General features: G+C 42.2%; 1 protein-coding gene across 8 annotated transcripts in view; it reads right to left on the bottom strand.

Annotated features, from left to right (window-relative positions):
* The window catches only part of qkia (QKI, KH domain containing, RNA binding a), a 74,326-nt gene that overhangs the window by 21,841 nt on the left and 35,994 nt on the right, over positions 1–16,491 (bottom strand). For all 8 annotated transcript variants that reach the window (XM_038729392.1, XM_038729396.1, XM_038729391.1 and 5 more), the window contains exons 3-4: positions 11,407–11,523; positions 4,437–4,580 (exon numbers count right to left, since the gene is read on the bottom strand). In XM_038729392.1, coding sequence (XP_038585320.1) covers positions 4,437–4,580; positions 11,407–11,523 — 261 coding nt within the window. The remainder of the gene's footprint in view (positions 1–4,436; positions 4,581–11,406; positions 11,524–16,491) is intronic.

Here is a 16,491-nt window from a genome sequence, read left to right as displayed (position 1 = left end):
CAGTAAGGAATGTTTTACTTGTGGCTATATCCCAATCAATGTCGTCACAGCAGGCATTTTTGTCTCAGTTGCCTCAGGTAAAAATCAAAATCAAGGTCAAAGCTTTGTTTGATATGGGGAGTGGAAGATCATTAACACACATGGCAGTAATTCAGATGGATTTGAACTTGAGCGGGTGTCTGTTTAAACAGGTCAGCTGAGAGCCAATACTTATTTGCGATGGCAATGTCATTCCACATAATCATGGCATGTACAGTCAATGTCTCCCTCAAAACTGACGGGATCTGCTGTAAATTGCAGGACAATACCGGTCTACTGGTCAATCATCATTGTTCTCCAGCTATTCTAGGGGCAGAAATGGAAGTGGAATGGGACAGACAGGGTTTATGCATACAGCTCTTAAAGTATCTGAGTGGAGGTTACCTAAAGTGCAGTGGGGCTCTGCTGCTGGCTACGTTTGAGGGCCTTAACCAAGGACTCAAAGGATGAGAGGAGAATTTTAGTCAGTGCATGTGTGTGTGTGCATGCATGTGGAAGTATTTTTCTGTGTATGTGTGTGTGGTAGTGTATGGTAGTGTGTGTACTAGGGGCAGGATCAGTGGAGTAAATCCACACTTGAAAGAGTAGCTCAATCAGGCTCTCCCACCCATCTCTTTCCCTCCTCCCTGTCTTTCTCATCTCACTGATGTTCCTCTGCTCCCAGTTCGTGGAGAGTTGAAGAGTTCAGATCTAGGAAGCAAAAGAGCACTACAGAGGGCAAAGGGGAACAAGTGTGAACCTTTAACACTTCCCACCAGTACCTTCTTCAAACTGTCAATCAACCTCTGAGTAAAGAGCAACCATTAACAGGTCAAAATTTGCTCAGCTAACATGTCAACCACTTAAATGTTGATGGATTCAGACACAGACAAAACACAGTACTGTATCTGCAACCTTACATTACATCTAAAACAAAGCTTTCTGAAAAATGTAAAAAGTGAACATTGTTATTGCAAAATGCAGCTAGATAGTTTAGTGACTTTGAACACATCTCTCTCAACATAAATAAACAAAATAGCCTGACTGTTACATCAATGGGAGTTAAGCTTAGCTGGTTAAGTATAGGTTTTTCCATGCCAGACCTCCTCGCTCCTAATCCCAAGTGTTAGTTATAATATTTAAAAGCAAAAAATCATTATAAAGCATTTAACTTCAATTTACCAGCAGGTTTGCAGACAAAACAGCAAGTTGCTTATCACTAGGGATAGGGATCGAGACCCGGCTCTAAAAGGACCCGGTTCCAACATTTCTCAAAAGCCGAAAATCATAAGTTCTGAGCTTATCGATACTGCTATCGAGACTAGCGGGTCTCGAGAGTCAAATCTGATTTATCTTGAAACGCGATGGATAAGAAAACTAATGTTTCTGATGATAGCACCGAAACGCGGTATTAAATGGGCCCAGGACTAATGATCATCAGGCTGCTACCTCTGCTGCTCTCTGTCATCTCCTACATCGTGTATGTTTCATACCAGCCAGCCGCTCCTCCTTCTACCAGGTAACGTCACCTGCAGGCAGTGAATAACAGTAGAAAGGAGGAAGATGCGGAAGGTCAGATACAGACTGAGTTTTTTAATTCTTTCTCAATAGTGGAGTCAATAGTCCCTCAATATGTCAGATATTATGAGTTTATATATAGTGACTTTGCTTTTGTAAACATTAATGTTGCTGTATTTAAAAAAATTAGCTATTTAAAATATTTAAAACAACAAAAACCAGGCAGCTAATATGGACACTTGAATATATGCTAATTTATCACAAGTCATTTGTCATCTCAATATCTGACAACGTTATCGCACATTGAATATTTTTCCTCACACCGTGCAGGCATACCTCATACCCTTTGGGGATGGTCTTACCAAATAATAGTAAAGTATCAATAGTCGTATCGCTAAACATTCAGATCATTAAGCAGTCTCAATAAGGGTATCGATAAATAAAAATTAACGATCCCCATCCCTACTTATCACTATTCTCCTCTTTGTTTCACTTCTGCAGCTGCGTCCTCTTCAAGTAAAGTCTGTTCCTCGAAAGGGAATAAAAACCATGACTTCATTTTGTTTCCTGTGCAATTTAATAAAGGCGATTTTACACTGCCAAATGCGGAAAAGATGCCCTTCATTAGAATAACGTGTACCCAGTGTGACCATACTTTAATCCAATCTAGTTTAGCATGATAAAAAGGCATTACTGCCAGCCAGCGCGACTGCCAACCCACTCGTGTGTACATGCATGCAATGACATGAAGAAAATATAGTGCCAAAGGGGTTCATGGGTAGATAATGCATCAACCAACATTTAGGGAGAGGACTACTAGACACAAATTCTGAAACTACGTCACTTCTATTGACATTTAAACTAGTCATACCCTAGGCAAGTGACAGGCCATTTAGGTCATGTGCATTAAGAGTCTGGCTCCTAATGTAAGCTTTGTTACTCTTATCAATACAAATTAGGTAATCAGGTATTGATTCAAGAACCAAAATATTTTCAAATGCAAATATTCATTGAAAATATACTTTGGAGTAAAAAATAAATAATACACACACACACACACACACACACACACACACCAGACAAATAGTCTTGTATTATAAATAAGTCTGAACATTTTATGCGTTTAGAATCAAAGCATTTCAAAGGTGAACTTGACAAGCTCAGGAGAACCCACAACAACACTGCTGTATGTCTATCTAATGGAAGGATCTTTTCATTATGTTTATATGAACAAAGATGCCCTGCTTGAAGAAAAATGGCCTTTGGTGGACAGCAGCTGCTCATTAATAAGCTCTATAAACTCTTATTTGAATTAAGGGTAGAGTGAAACTTTTTTATGAGAAAAATTTCATTAGTGTCTCAAAAGAGCTCAAAGCTGCTTCCTTCTGTTGGAGAAATAAAAGAGGAGAGCTTCTCCTTAACCCAATAAATGGTTCTGAATCACCACCAGACCATCTTAAATGTATTTTTCAGGCTGCAAAATGCACAGAGATTCCTAGTGAGGAAGCTTTTTGTGGGTTTTTTTGTGGAGCAGAGAGCTGTCATTGACTTAAAAAGGATGCCAAACGGGTTTTGTTGTGTATGTGTCTACGTGTGTGTTAAAGTGACTCATTCTGAATCACTATTTAGAAGGCTGCCGCTTCCAGAGATGGTTTCATCCTCAAGATTCTGTGCGCACGCACATATTTGTGTGCTTGTGTGCATGTAAAAGTGTGTCAATATCCTGTGTGTGTACATACAGGCTGTGGAGATCTGAACCAACACAACACAAGTGCCTAAAGAAGTGACAGGCAGGCTGAACGGAGACAAGCAATCCTTAAACAAGAGGACATGAATCGAAGTGCTTTCCACTCTGTCAGGCTGGGCTACGGCCTCTCTGAGACAGACAGGGAGGAACGATCATACGGGACAGGAGACCATTGGCATGTTAGCACCTCGTGTCAGATCTTAGATAACCTGAACAAAATGTTGCAATTCATGGCACAAATAAAGTTAACCTTCATTTTCATGTGACCTTTTTCCATGTTTTCAGATTAAACTCTTTGTGTGCATATAATTATAATAATTCATTCCACAATTTGGCTGTTCAGTTTTCCTGCCCTCATCTACTTTTGTGTATTTGTTTATAATAAAGGGGTCACTTGCCCAGTGGTTGCAAAAAGCATCATAAATCAGCTACTGATAAATAAGGTGATACATTTTAATGCGGCTATATCTAGGGCAAACATAGTCCTTGATGCATTTGTTTCTCCCAAAGTGAAAGAAACACACACGCATAACAAACATAATTCTGCATTTAAGGGATAAAGAGCATAAAGGAAAGAAGCTTAACAACACTGTGATTCAAGTAACACTGCGTGCCTGGCATTAGCTTGCCTCATTTCCGCAGACCACCAAGCCCTGTGCACTCCCACCTGATGGAAAACCTGGGCCTTCAGCTGGCATGTCCACCTGGTCACCACAGTTAACAGGGAAAATACACATCGTATGCCAAATAAACTACCAGCAGCCATCACCAGTGGCACTGCCTATGAGGAAGTTGGGGCAGAGGGGAGGCAGAGATGAAATATGGCAGTCACAGGAGGTGTGTGCAGCTAGCTATGTTTTTCCACTCCACTGGGGGTACGGCCAACCTGTTCCTTTAGTCTATATATGGAAGTAAACAGGATGCTAACAGTGGGATAGAGCTGGTGTACCATATGTAGCCTCATTATGCTGTTGTTTGGACTAAGACAGCTGAAAATGGAAATCAGAGCTCAGTAATGTCCTTTGTGTTATCTTCCTTGGAAACCCAAATGGCATTACTTGTAAAGACCATTAAATGACTTATAAGGCCATAGGCAGCTACCATTGTGTGTGTGATGTGTGCAAATGAGCTTGTGTGTGGGGCATGTACTCACAGCAGGTACGAGGAGCTTCTTGACCTCCTCCACTGCTCTCCTCATCTTCATCTCAGCCCTGGCCTGCGAGTCTTCCACTGTGATCAGGACATGAAGGTCTTCGTTTAGGTGTTCCCAGTTCGGCTTCCCTCTGTTCTGCTCCTCCTGGACAGAGAAAGAGCGAGAGAGGGAGACGGTGAGTGAATGTGACAGTGTGGGTGAGCTGGAGCACCAGTACAGTAACACAGCATATCAGAGGAAGCGGAGGCGAGAGGCAGGCATACACAGAGGACAACAGGGCCCTGTGATGAGAAGTGGGATGACAGGAGCGGCCCTTTAGTCAGCTCTTTAGCTTTAACTTTGAAAGGACACCCTTCTTTAATAGATCCCTCGCTTTACAGAGACAAAGACGACAGCTAGCCTGCAGCAATTAATATCAGTGAAGGATGATTGGGTGGAGGGATCAGAGTAAGATGGATGGGGATTTTTTAAGCCACACGAACGTATTCGTAGGAATGCGATTATGATATATGGATATGGTGTAAAGTGCCACAGGATTGTGTGTGAAACGCGTGCCTCTGTTTTCGACTTGTGTTTGCGTGGACAGTGCTGTCTGGTTAACAATAGCTCTCTCAGGGAGTCGTTTTCCCTCCTGAAAAGGCAGCGCCAAAGCACTCAGAGGGCGCCAAATTGTAGCACTAGCAATACCTGAAAGGCAAAATGGGCTGTATTCAAAACCAACACCACTGCTCAATAGCCTTTCAACGTGGTTAAATAGGAAGCGTTTCATGATTTGAATTGGGGACACTGAGGTTGAGAAATGGTGCGAGACATTTTAAGGTTTTCGGGTGCCTCTGTGAAAAGCCCCATCACACCTTACTCTTATCTGAAAAGGCAAAATGGGATATGTAGAAACAAATATGGAGTAGCCTCACATTTTTTTAAAACACGCTTCCCCATTTTGCAGAGCTACTTTCCCCCCCCTATTCTGGTTGCCCCGCTGACAGTAAAAGCAGCGAGCAGACAGAGCGCTCTAAAAAGCTTTTGAGGTTGTATCGCATGTCACTGTACAACCATGAAAGCCAGTGGTTTGAAAGCCGACTACTTCCCCCTGAGGTGAGGAGATGAGGTCTAGGTTGTTTGAAAAAGACACAACCTCAGATTCTCTGATGTGTGACACCACATTAAAACATCAAAACAGGATTTATAATGTTACAGTGTTCATATCTGACAAAACAGGAATGTCAAAAGGAACGGAACTCAAAAATATTTCAAAATCAGAAGTGCGGTTTTCTTTTCCAAAAGGAGGTCAGTCTCTCAAGCAATGAACTGCATCCCAGCTTTCTCCCCTCCTGCTGTTGGTGCAGGTTTGCACAGACTGTTGATGAACACTGATATTTAACCCCACCCATACAAACCACCTCAAGTTCAGACTCACTGCTCATTTGTGAGTAGTGAGCCTCTGTGAGGGTGTGTAATTACAAACAATGCATTGCGGCGCTCTGCAGGGGGGTCCACCTGACATGATTTCAGTACGCTCAAGGAGCACCACAAAGTGAGAGGGTGCACGCACACACAAAGCTTAGAACTTGAGCGGAGTGCCACCCACCTGCTTTCTACTCCACAGAGACCTGTTGCCATGGCACTGCTCTTTGTAACACACACACACACGCACAAGTTCAATATTCCTCTCTCGTTTTTCCCCTTTTCCACACAGGGCCTAGTTTCAGTCAGGCCATTATTTCACCATAGCTGTTTGCTTATGGCCTATTAAGGGACATGGGGACTAGAAGGTGACTCAGCATTTTCTAGAGGGGACACAGACAGACAGGCCATAAACGGCTGCCTCTGTATGCACTGCAGTGGATGAAAGCACATGCTAGATATATAAATGCATGTGTGCTCTGGTAGATTCTGATTTGGTTAGGATCACTGATGATTGAAGAAATCTGGGGAAAAGCGAAATGAGTGCACACACACCCACACCTCACACTAGCATGACTGCCTGGGAACAAGGTCACTGTGTGCCCTCTGAGAGAAAGTGACAGCATGACAAACATGAGGAAGAGTGGAGGGGGAGGCAGGGTGAGAAAATAGAGGGGAGGTGAGGAGAGCGCTAAAGGAAATACCAGGAAGGCCTTTGAAGAGAATGTCCACGCTGGCCGACATCAAATGCCATGGCAATAACCACATACCAGCGGGTAATCTGGTTTGCCAAAATATGTAGCATGAATAAATGGCACAGATACTGCATCTAGAAACAAGATCTAAGAATAGGATCAGAGGGAAACTTCCATCATCTGTACAGCACCTGTTTGCCTGCTGGCTTTCACACTCCTCAGCTCGAGCCCAATAAACTTTAAGGCCTCAATTCTCAACATAGACGACACCATGTTTTCCTCAAACCCCACCTTTTTTAGTTTGTACTTCTTTATAGATCCTGTTGGTACCATCATTTCGCCTGCACCCTACAACTACAGGGTCAGGTGCACCCCTGAAGCTGGAAGCAATTTATTGCATTGCTCAAGGGCACGTATTTTATACACACACACATATACACACACACATACACACACACACAGCTTTCAATCCATGTGTTGTGGCTGAAGGTCAGTCCTACTTAATATAACACCACTGCTGCCTCAATAGGATTTCTGACTATGTGGTGCCACAATTTTAACGCTCAAATTAAATTATTTGCACTGTTTCAACTCTGCCTCTCCCACTCTGAACAGTCCCTTCTCCTTTGATCCTATGGGACATCCCCAACTGGGGTCAATGCAACTGAGGCTAAATGCCAGCAGGCCAAACAGGTGCAGTAGGGAGTTGCAGGGGCATGGAAGGACAAAAGAGGGCAAGCAGGGCTGTAGAGCAATGATGAAGAAATATTAAATAAAACAAACCACAACTTTCTAAAATTCTTCAGGAGTACTTTTGAAGTTAAACCGATAATACCAAAAGATTTACATTGATAATGGAAATAAAGCATGACTTTTTAATGCTTCTTGATTTTGGTCTTGTCCAATGATTGCTTTGGGTAAGATTGACTTTTTATTAAATATAACTAAATGAAATTTCGCAATCAAAAGGACAAAGAGGACAGATTGAGTACAACAGAGGGCAATCCTGAACAGGTCACCTAAATGTGAGGATTGAAAAAGGAACCCTACGACAGCACACCTCAAAAGAAGAAATAGATTAAATATTGCAGCGGCAGCTATTCCTTATGCTATTAATTGCCATCAAACCATCGTCTTCTCTCAAAGTCATTTCCAGCCCAATAATCCCTAAAGCACCAAAGGTAACACCTGGACATTGCTCTGCTTTTCTCATCAACATAATGACTCCCTGTAAACACTTAATAAAAAAGAAACAAGCTGCACTGGGTCACGTAATCAGAAACCCGGAGATGAGGGGGAAAAGAAATCGGCGTAAACTTTAAACAAAACAATTGGACTTGCTGCAGTGCCAACAGGCCAATCAAGTTTAACATATTGATTTCCAATGTCACACATGTGTTTGGACAATCAGCAAAAAACAACCCCAAAAAATCAAAAGGAAATTCATTTCATATGAAGCATCTCTCAAAGTCCCAGTCTGAACACTTGGTGCGGCTGAAACTAAAACTGCTGTTTGTTGCTAACTGTAATCTCACATTGCGTGGTAGCCAAAACAGAATTAGAGAAATCCCATTCCTACTTGGTGCAATGATCGATATAACGTACCAGTAATTTAATTGCTGTTGTTCTGCTGTTGTTTTGCATTAAGCATGACTCAAAGAGTGAAAACCAGGGGGACTCAAGCTGCCACATTAGATAAAAATTTGATTGGAATAAGGCTCCAGGAGGAGTACTTTTTCCATTCAACTGTTGAGACAATCACCAAAAAAGGACAGAGCATAAAAGCTTCATCACTTTAGGTAGAATAGAAAGCCTTACAAAGATTTAACAACAAACTATGAAAAAACCCCAATAGAGACTGGAAGAGGGTTGAGTGTGGAGGTGTCATAAACACATTAAAAGAAGTACTCTCTATGGAATTAGTACGATCCATCATGCCTCAAAATGTGTCAAAAAACACATGACCAAGTGCCTCTATCTACAGAGGTTACAGGAGTGCATTCTCTCAGTCACACTCACAGATACCTTATATTTGGTCATGTTTGATCCGAGTGTGAAGTGCAGTCTTGGGACAGGTTATTACCCTGCGTTCGTCTCTCCTCTCCCATTATTTGAGCTGAATGTCAAGTCCCGCCCACACACAGACACAGGTGGGTTAAGGGATTTCACCATTTTCATACTGTGCATTATGACTTATCTTATATCTGCTGGGTTCTGTCTGTCTTTTATATTCTAGATATCTACTACATTAGTTTGTTTGCATTTAACAACTATAGTTCCTATGACAGCACAACAGTGACTTGGTGTGACTCCTGACATGAGCAACTATAGTAAAAGTATATTTATAATTTTTTAACAAACAGAAAATCTAGAGTATAAGAGGCCCACTATGAAAAAATACATCATCTGTCTAATGCTAACAAAGCAAAGGCTAGTTTAAAAATGATTGGGATATCTGGACAGCATTCGGTGACAGCAGGCTTAAACAGTACTTGTGGGAAGAATTAAATGACAGCAGTCAAAATAATTTGCTCACAAAATGTTATTAAAAACAATCAAAGGAAATCTGTAATGAAAGTTAAGTGTAGGCTAGGTGTGCAGAATAAACTATTATGTAGGGAAAAAATGGGAGTGAAAAAATTGTGATCAGGATATCCCTAATGATAAGCATTATTTTGGTCTAGTTTGATAAGAGATTTAAATTACCACATTTTTCTCTTCACCTGCTTCATTCCTCCTTATTTTCTACTTGATCTGTTTTTCTTCTCTCATCATTGTTCTTCTTTTTATTCTGCTTCTGTCTCTCTCTCCCTCCCTCAATCTCTGCTTGACTCTCTCCCACTGCATAGCTCCAGTGAGCAGACTCCCCGCCAGGCAGTGCGGCCCAGGAGAGAGCAACCAGCTGAATTATTGAGAGCATAAAAACGCTGCCGCTAATGGATCCTGAATAAACACACTGGCTAAGCTGCTCCCGCGGCTTCCTCTGCTGCCACAGGGCATCAAGCTGAAAATACTGAGGTTGAGGATGCAGCGACTGGAGGCGACGGCTGAGGCTTTGTCTGGGGCTGAGACACGGTTATGACACCACCTGGGACATCCAAAGGATTTTGGAGTACAGGGAGCTAACGAGTTAGTGATTCTTGAGATTTATTGACAGAGGAGGCAGCGATGCCAGACCATTATTTTTCCCTAGCTTAGACCAACGTTACTATAAATATGTATACCAGACACCAGCGTCATCTAAGTTAAGGGACAAAAAGGTAGTGAGGAAGGAAAATGTTTTAATTTAGGACAAATAAAGAAATAAAGCCTTGTGTAGAAAGCTGACAATTTAATTGCAAAGATGTGTGCAAAACAACACAGCCATCTGTACATTTTAATTTACTTAATACTTAATAACGTAAATAACGGACAACTGGAATAGCATCCAGGACAGATTTATGAAACATCTTAAATACTGGGATATTCCCAATACCGAGACACCAAGTAAAGAAATGATCCTGCTCGTCTGTGTTTAGAAGTGTTTAACTGTACTGGGCCTTTGTTAGGGTAGTAATTACGCAGGGCCTTTGACAGGTCCTGTCCTAACAAATGTCATTAACTTCTAAGACGGTAAGAGATAATGAAGGTAATGAAAGATTCATGTAATGAGCTAAAACAAAACTTCTAAAGTCTGTGTGTGTATGAACCCCATTTCTGTTACAATGCACTGTGGACTGTGTGCGTGAGAGACCATGTGTAGAGGTGATTCCCATGTGGCAAGGGATGAAATACACTTCTTCTGACCTATCTTAATGAATTGGAATATAGCACCACTGTCTGGCAAATCCGAGTAACTGGGAGGTGCAGACAATAAGATTTAAAAAACAAATAAAAAAACAAATATGCAACTCCAAAAGGTGTCAGTCAATGAAGAAAACAAAAACAGAAAAAAATAAAAAATAATGGCTAAAAGCAGCCATTATAGCACAGCTGAAGCCCATGGGCAAACCATGCACAGATGCTTGAAATACCACAATTTTCAAAACTGTCAATTTGTCCTCACACTAACTTCAAAGTACATCACCAATCTGATCTGACACACTTTGGAGCCCCTTGGGGATGTGTGCAAGTTGCTATAGCACTCAAAGTTGGTGTTTTTACCATTTAATCGCCAGCTTTGGCTGAATTGTATGGCGTTTCAAAATTCAATGTGAAGGCAGCTGAAATATGCCATACATCAGCTTTGTAGGCGTAAAAGACATACGAGGTTGACCTGAACGCAGTGCAATACAGGACGAACAAACATGATCTGACCTTTATGAGCATTATTTCTCAACAGCGAAATAAAGTCTGGATTTTCAAATGCTGTGATGTAGCTGTTTAAGGCCAGATGCACAATTTGCAGATAAAATAACACAAACAGGTTGTTCCACAAATTCACCCCTTGCGTCTCAGAATATATAGATACACAACATTAGCCTTTTATGTCTCCAACCTCAGCTCAGTAGGTCCAGAAATAGAGGCTGCCCCCTGACCTTAGACATCTGCTTTACTACTGCCTTCTGTACTTTCCACTGCACAGCGTTTTGCACAGTCCTATCATATGTCAGAATGCAGCCAACAGGCCTCAATTGAGTGTGTGTCTGCCTTGTGTTTCTACAGGGATAGTGGGATGGGTTTGTGTGACAGCAGTCCCAGCTGCTTTCACATTATTGTGTAGTATCTCAATACAAAAAAGGTACAAAGGTGAGCTTAAGCGTGTCCTGGTTTGGTCAAATAAAGTTAGACTTTTTTCAGGTGAGTGGAATCTAATCTAATGAATAACAATTGTTATAAAGAGATAAAGGACATTAAACACACTGGGTTCGCTGCCATGCTGATGAGCTTACCTTCTTCTTGTCCCTCATGGAGCTCTTTCCTCGCACCATGATTTTGCATCCCGTCTCTGCTTCCAGCTGTTTGGCTGTGAGTCCCCGAGGACCAAGGATTCTTCCCACAAAGTTATACTGTGGAGACATAGAGAGAGAAATAAACCACTGAGTCTATGGGTGAACGTAGTGTAAAAGAATATGACATTTAAGTTACCTTTACATCCACATTTAAGTATTTAAAAACACACAACCATGGAGAAAGACTTAATAAGCAGTTAAAATCTCCAATCAATAATAAGGGCTGAAGTCAAATGGTGCTCAACAAAGGACAATAGCCAGTATTAAGTACACACTGACACAAAAAAGATAGAGGTCCCACTTTCCATGAGATGACATCACCTTTGCGAGACATCACTATGCCGCTGCCACACACACTACACAAACACCCCCAGCACCAAATCTATTACATCTGCACATTACTTTCCACCTTTCTAGAACAAAGAGTTGCCCCCCTTTGCCATAGTCTCTCCTGAAACACTGCCGAATTAACAATATTGGTGTGTTTTTTTATCCTCATAATGTTGGCAGGACTACTGGAGAAAATAAGTATTTTTATTATTATTTAAAAAAAATATTACCAAGGAAGAAGAGTGTTCAAATGTTACACAGGTGGAAAAAATATCTTTTGTCTGTCACAAATTTTCCAGCCAACCATAGGCCATAGTGGGCCGGCTTGCACCTAATTTATCACCCCCACTGGATGTCAAAATAGTTCCAAATACAAAATGAACTACATGGAATTACACTTGTTGAGAATGTTGCGTAGGAAACAAAGGGAAAATGGAGCTGAGAGGGTGTTGAAGTATGTGAGGTAGTGTACTTGACACAATTTTCTTATCATCAGGGCCCCCTTTCACTTGTCTGTGGCTTTGGAGCTTTGTACCAAAAGGAAATGTATTTAACAACGTAATCCTCTCCACTTGAAACTGGCTTCCAACTGGATAAAGGGAAAATGTGTTGAAATAATCCATCCCAATTTTCAGCCAAAATAAAAACAGAAGGTAAAGAGGAGAGCTGAGAGGTGGGGGTGGCACAGTGACGCATAAAGAGGTAAACAAAACAACCATGTTAGGTTATGACAGTGCGTACAGTGGCTGGTAGAGAGAATGATGGGTAAGAGATCCCCAACACCATTAAAATGGGATCATTTTACTAAAGCAAAATTTCCAAACCTGAAATATTCAAATGCTCACTAGCAGAGTTGAGAGCTTTCCATGACAATGAGAAGCACAACTGTTCGTCTCTTCAACTGTTACAATAAGCCGTGACACTGTTGCATTAAATTCTTAAACGCAGTCATATCTGCTTATGCACTCCACCGCACCAATGCCTAAGCAAAATCCAAAAGGCCATCAGAGAAGTCACATTTAATTACAGAGGGATTACAAATTTAACACGATGTTGGTGTATTTCCCCGATACTACATAAACAAACACTAGGGATGACAGTCAGATCCTCTAGGCTGTTTTCTTTGTCCCCGTCACTAGGCTTGCCTGCAACCGTAGCTTGTCTCTAGCATCTCAGGGCGTGCCTTTTCTGCCAAAGTCCCTGCGGATGATCATAGCATGCAGCTACACAGGCTTTATGTGTGCGTTTCGCAGTCACAAGGCGACTGTCTGTTTGGTAAACTTGAAGCAAGGAAAGTGGTGCAGGGGCTATTTGTGAGAGTGTGTGTGCACCGACTGAAGGATGTAGGGTGCACCTGTCCTTGGAGGTCAGCCACCAACGATGCATGGTGGCTTGCTCCCGACTCACACACACACACACACACCCCCTCAAGGAGGACAACAGGAGATAGCTGTCTGTCTGCATCACCGTACAGGCTGCAGACAAGGGTGGACCCCAAGCTCTGGGCATAATGTTGGTGCTATGGTACACACACAGACACACACACACACACTCACTCTAACCTATTACACAGAAGCTACAGTGACAACGTCCTGGATGTTGTTCTACAGCCTACCCTGCTAGCAACTACAGTGCCATGTTTGAAAAATGCTAGTCGTCATTTGGCACACACAAAATGTACACCTACAAGGTTTAAAAAATTCCAATATTTATGTCAGTTTCTATACAGATAGGACATGTGGCACCTGCCTACAGGCTACAGTATCTTCCAATCATACCAAATCCCATCAGATTTAAACACCATGAATATATTAAATACATACAGTTAGTTACAGCGCAAGCTCCAGATGTCAAATAGACTAGAGAATATTTGGGGAAAAAAGGTTTATCTGATTTAAAACATGAGGTGGTCGCTAGTTGGAAAATCCTGACATGATATAGAAATTTAATATTTTATTCTCTGCCCTTCGTTCACTTTGTTGCTAATACTCCCACTGACAGTGGAAGGTGTTTCTCTGTGGACACAAATATGTTGATGACAATTGCACTCGACAGTGAGCAGGGGCCCGATGAAGGAACGTTGAGAGAAATAAAGAGAGAAAAGGTTAGAGAGATGATGACACACGAGCAGAGGGAGGAAAGTCATGAACATCTTGTTTTTCCAGTGCTAAGGGAGAGCCAGACGGGCCAACGCTGCCACCACATTCTCAGTTTTCCCACTCTATGTGTGGAACTCAACTCAATCTGATAGGGCGCTCAGAGATAAACGGCTGAGGCAGGCCGTTACATGCGTGTGGCTCAGGTTTTATGGCCCCCCCATGGAGTAAGGGCTTGTGGGGGAAGGCTGGTGTACCAGTGTCAGATGGGTTTTAATGATGACAGAGGCATTTGCACAAACTCACAGAAACATGTGGGTGGGGGTAAGCAGCTACCACAAGTTTTATTCAAACACATAAATCAAGGAACATTTAAACGCAAACACACATCAAATGACTGCTTCAAGCATCTCATCACAATCGGGCAATGTGACAAGAAATAACACTGCCTCATCCTAATAAAAAAGTGTGACTCTAGAGTAAATAAAAATTATGCCAAAGTCATCTCTGTGATGGAAGCTCAATGTCAACTGTCTCTCTCTGCTCCCTGCTCTGCGCTGAGGGTTTGACATTGTTCTCGTGGATGTTGATATGCCATTAGAAAAATGCAACCTCCATTTTAAGCCACTGGAATGTAGAAACAATGGAAAGCGGGTGAGTTATCAGAAGGGTGCAGGGCCATTGAGCTTGCCAGGAACTCCACTCAGTACAGCCAGGAGTAGGATGGATACTGTGCCCTCACTGCCAAAATACACTGTTACGCTCTTCACCTGCTCTTGCTAAACTATCTAGCCTCCTCCACACCTACTTAAAAAAAAAAAGAAGCTAGTTTTCATCTTCTATATTCCTGCTGTTGCATCAACACCAACTCCACTGGCTCCCCAGACTGAGGTCTGCAGGGGGTCATGTCTGGGAATCACCATGCCTTTTTGATGAGATTTGATGAGCCTTTATGATGAGGCTTGATATCGGGAGGAAATTCATAATCTGAGTGCTGCTCAGAGAACAACCTACTGCTCAACATCAGCAAAACTATGGAGTTGATCGCTGATTTTAGGAAGGAGTTAAAGACACTCACTCCTGTCTACATCAGTGGTTCTGAGGTGGAACAGGTGAATAGTTTCAGGTTCGTGGGAATCAGCATCACAGAGAACCTGACATGGTCATCGCACATCTCCACGCGGCTGAAGAAAGCTTAGAAATGACTTGAGGAAGCCAAATTTCCACACCAAGTTCTTGTCAGCTTTTAAAGAGGAGCAATAGAAAGCATCCTGACTGGAAACATTACAAAACTAGCATGGGATGTGCATGCCCCAGGACCAGATGGCTCTGCAGAGAGTGATTTAAACTGCTCAGAGGATCATTGGTACCCATCTCCCACGCATCTGTGATATGGGTGAGGTGAGGTGCCTGCGCAGAGCCCAGAGGATACTAAAAGACAGTACCCACCCCAGCCACAGCCTGTTCACCCTGCTGCCTTCTGGGAAGAGATATAGAAGTTTCTGCTGCCACACCACCAGACTGCAGAGCAGCTTTCCCCCCCAAGCTATCAGTCTCTTAAACTCTAATTCATCCTCTGCACTGCTCCATTAATTATATTAGTTTATCCCCGTTTACCATTTTTTATAATCGATTCTATATTAATGTATATTGTCTGCCATGTAGCAGAAGGTAGTTACAAAACACAATTTCCCTCTATAACTTGCTATATTGTGACAATAAACCTACCTACCTTCCTACCATTTTTGGCTGGCTATTCAAAGCTCTGCGCCCTCAAGGAGTCCTTGAAGGAGCCCTTGGAGTTTAGCAAGTGGGGAATTTGTTGAAATTTAACAGGTTTTTAACAAAAAAAAACACAAATACAGGAAGAGTTAAATGTAAAATTGTGATGATCATGATCAACAGTATTTTCCCCATTGCTGCCTTATGCCCCCGTGACTAGAAATATAGAGCAATAGGCCATTCTGGGGTTGAACAAAATGAATGAATTTATCGACGAGCTGTTTAATCAAGCACCACTGTCAGCGCCCATCTGGTGAACAGAAAACATGCATAAACTATGTGTTGCTGCGAACTCGGAAACTCCCAGCAGTCTCTCTTTTCTCTTTGCTGCACTCTTATTTCCTCTGCTCATTTACAGCATTAGAAGATTAGGGACACTGGGAGGACCTTTGGTGGACAAACAGACATGTTTTTCAAACAAATGCAAATACAGAGAAGTGCATACACTATATACAAACATAGTTCCTGTGCAAACACAGAGAGACAGACACAAAGCCCCCTTCAGGACAAGGGCTTACTCTGACATTAAAGGGCCTTTGTTTAGCCCCAGTTATCGCTACTCCACAGGCGCATTATGTTGCAAGTATATCTACGTCTATGCCGCTGTGTGTTTATGAGCACAATGTATGGAGTGAACTTTTGCAGACACCCTCGGCACCCAGAGCTGATTGTCACATAGGTTTGTGTGCGTTTGTTTGTGTGTGTGTGTGTGTGTGTGTGTGTGTGTGTGAACTACTGAGAAACAGCAGCGGTTCCACTAACAATGCACAGAGAAGAACAATTGGGCCTTTGACGCCATTTGTATGTGGTGGTGGGG

The sequence above is a fragment of the Micropterus salmoides genome, unplaced genomic scaffold (genome assembly GCF_014851395.1).
Source record: "Micropterus salmoides isolate LMB-PRFRI ecotype aquatic unplaced genomic scaffold, ASM1485139v1 Ms_hic_scaffold_19, whole genome shotgun sequence".
NCBI lineage: Eukaryota > Metazoa > Chordata > Actinopteri > Centrarchiformes > Centrarchidae > Micropterus > Micropterus salmoides.
This window is presented reverse-complemented; position numbering and strand designations above follow the sequence as displayed.